The 1,588-nt window shown below is 37.4% G+C and overlaps 1 protein-coding gene across 5 annotated transcripts in view; it reads right to left on the bottom strand.

Moving 5' to 3' along the window:
* The window catches only part of LOC116701652 (myocyte-specific enhancer factor 2D homolog), a 24,277-nt gene that overhangs the window by 9,392 nt on the left and 13,297 nt on the right, over positions 1-1,588 (bottom strand). For all 5 annotated transcript variants that reach the window (XM_032535482.1, XM_032535484.1, XM_032535485.1 and 2 more), the window contains exon 7: positions 652-833. In XM_032535482.1, coding sequence (XP_032391373.1) covers positions 652-833 — 182 coding nt within the window. The remainder of the gene's footprint in view (positions 1-651; positions 834-1,588) is intronic.

Here is a 1,588-nt window from a genome sequence, read left to right as displayed (position 1 = left end):
TGGAAATTTGTAGTTGGCAAACTGCTTAGGAAGATTGTGTGACAAAATCAAAAGCTCAAAAACAGCTATTAAATGGACCATGTTTGTTTTAGCCATAAGTTATAGCTTCAGGTTAACGTGGGTGCATGTTTAGTTAAAAACGTTATGAGAGATCTTATCAGTATGTCAGTGGGGTGGGCTGATTCATCCGAGACTTTAATAACTTTGCCAGAATAAGTAATGAGATGTCTCATTACTTATTCTGGCAAAGAGGAGATCACAAATCTCTTCTCCCAGATCTTTAGTAACAACACAAAAAGAATGGCAAACAGTTTCTAACGGACTGCTTATCTTCTATATAAACATTGTCATAGTATAAATATGAAAATTCTCAATGTTTCTGCTTAGTTTTCCATTTCATTGGACCAGTGAAGGCATTTTTCTGAGATCAAATGAAAATAATTTCTATCCTCTCATGTGCCTGCATAAATCTTCAGGGTTTCAGGTATCAGCTTTCTTGGTTTTCTAATTGCTGTAAGATCCATACTTCTCATAATTTTGTGACTAAGCGGCTTAACAAAAGACATGAAGTGCCATTTTTTCCACTGTATAAGGTTCAAAATGTTAACTGAAAGGACCCAGACAGCACAAGTTCGGCTTGGTTAAGCTCACCATCTGCATGAGGCTCTTTCCGCCCTGTGAGGTGATGACTCGGAGGTCTGGCTTGCGGCTGTTGACCATCTGGGGGCTTGGAGGTGGGGGTGGAGACTTGGCCGGAACTACTTTCCCTAGACTGTTGCCGTTGGAAACGGTGAGGAGGCCTGGGGAGGCCCTTGCACTGGTGTATCCATTAGCTGTGGGGAGAAAGAGGTGCGAATGGACAGAAATCAATAGGGATAACAAACAGGTGAATGCAGACAGGGGCACTCAAAATTGTGTTAAAATAATCCACCACAGCTTTCTTTCCCAAACTGTTATTCTATTCTGAGACACTAATTTAAAGACATGTCAACAGTGACAGAATAAAGCTGTTTGTAAAAGCTAATGTCACCTTATCCAGACTAAAACCCAAGCTAAAAACAGCTAAAAAAAAAGATTTCAGAATCTTTTTGTGTTGGTAATTATTGGACAGGAGGCAAAAAAAAAAAAAAAAAAAAAAAAAAAAAAGGTGTTTCCTTTTTTTATATAAATATGAAATGACAATTAAGCATACAAAAACATTTACCTGTGCAAACATTCATAAGAAAGAACTGATTAAAATAAATTGACAGTAACGTGCCAGATTGTTAAATAGTGTTCTTTAAAGCTGCTGGGAATCCCATGTACAGTTGTGTTCAAAATAATGGCAGTCCAATATCACTAACCTCATAAATCATATTTTTTGGTAGAAGTGATATTTCTACATGGCAAATAATTTACTAGTAAGTGTTGTAGATTCATAGAGAACCAACAGACCCAACAGTCATGACATGCATGCCGCTCATTCTGTGTAATTGAATCTGTAATTGAAAGGAGCATGTTCAAAATAATAAAAGTGCTGTGTTCAATTAGTGAGGGGATTGATTCTGCAAAGAAACAGGTGTCAATTATGGCCCATATTTAAGGAAGG

The sequence above is a fragment of the Etheostoma spectabile genome, chromosome 14, assembly GCF_008692095.1.
Source record: "Etheostoma spectabile isolate EspeVRDwgs_2016 chromosome 14, UIUC_Espe_1.0, whole genome shotgun sequence".
Lineage (NCBI taxonomy): Eukaryota > Metazoa > Chordata > Actinopteri > Perciformes > Percidae > Etheostoma > Etheostoma spectabile.
This window is presented reverse-complemented; position numbering and strand designations above follow the sequence as displayed.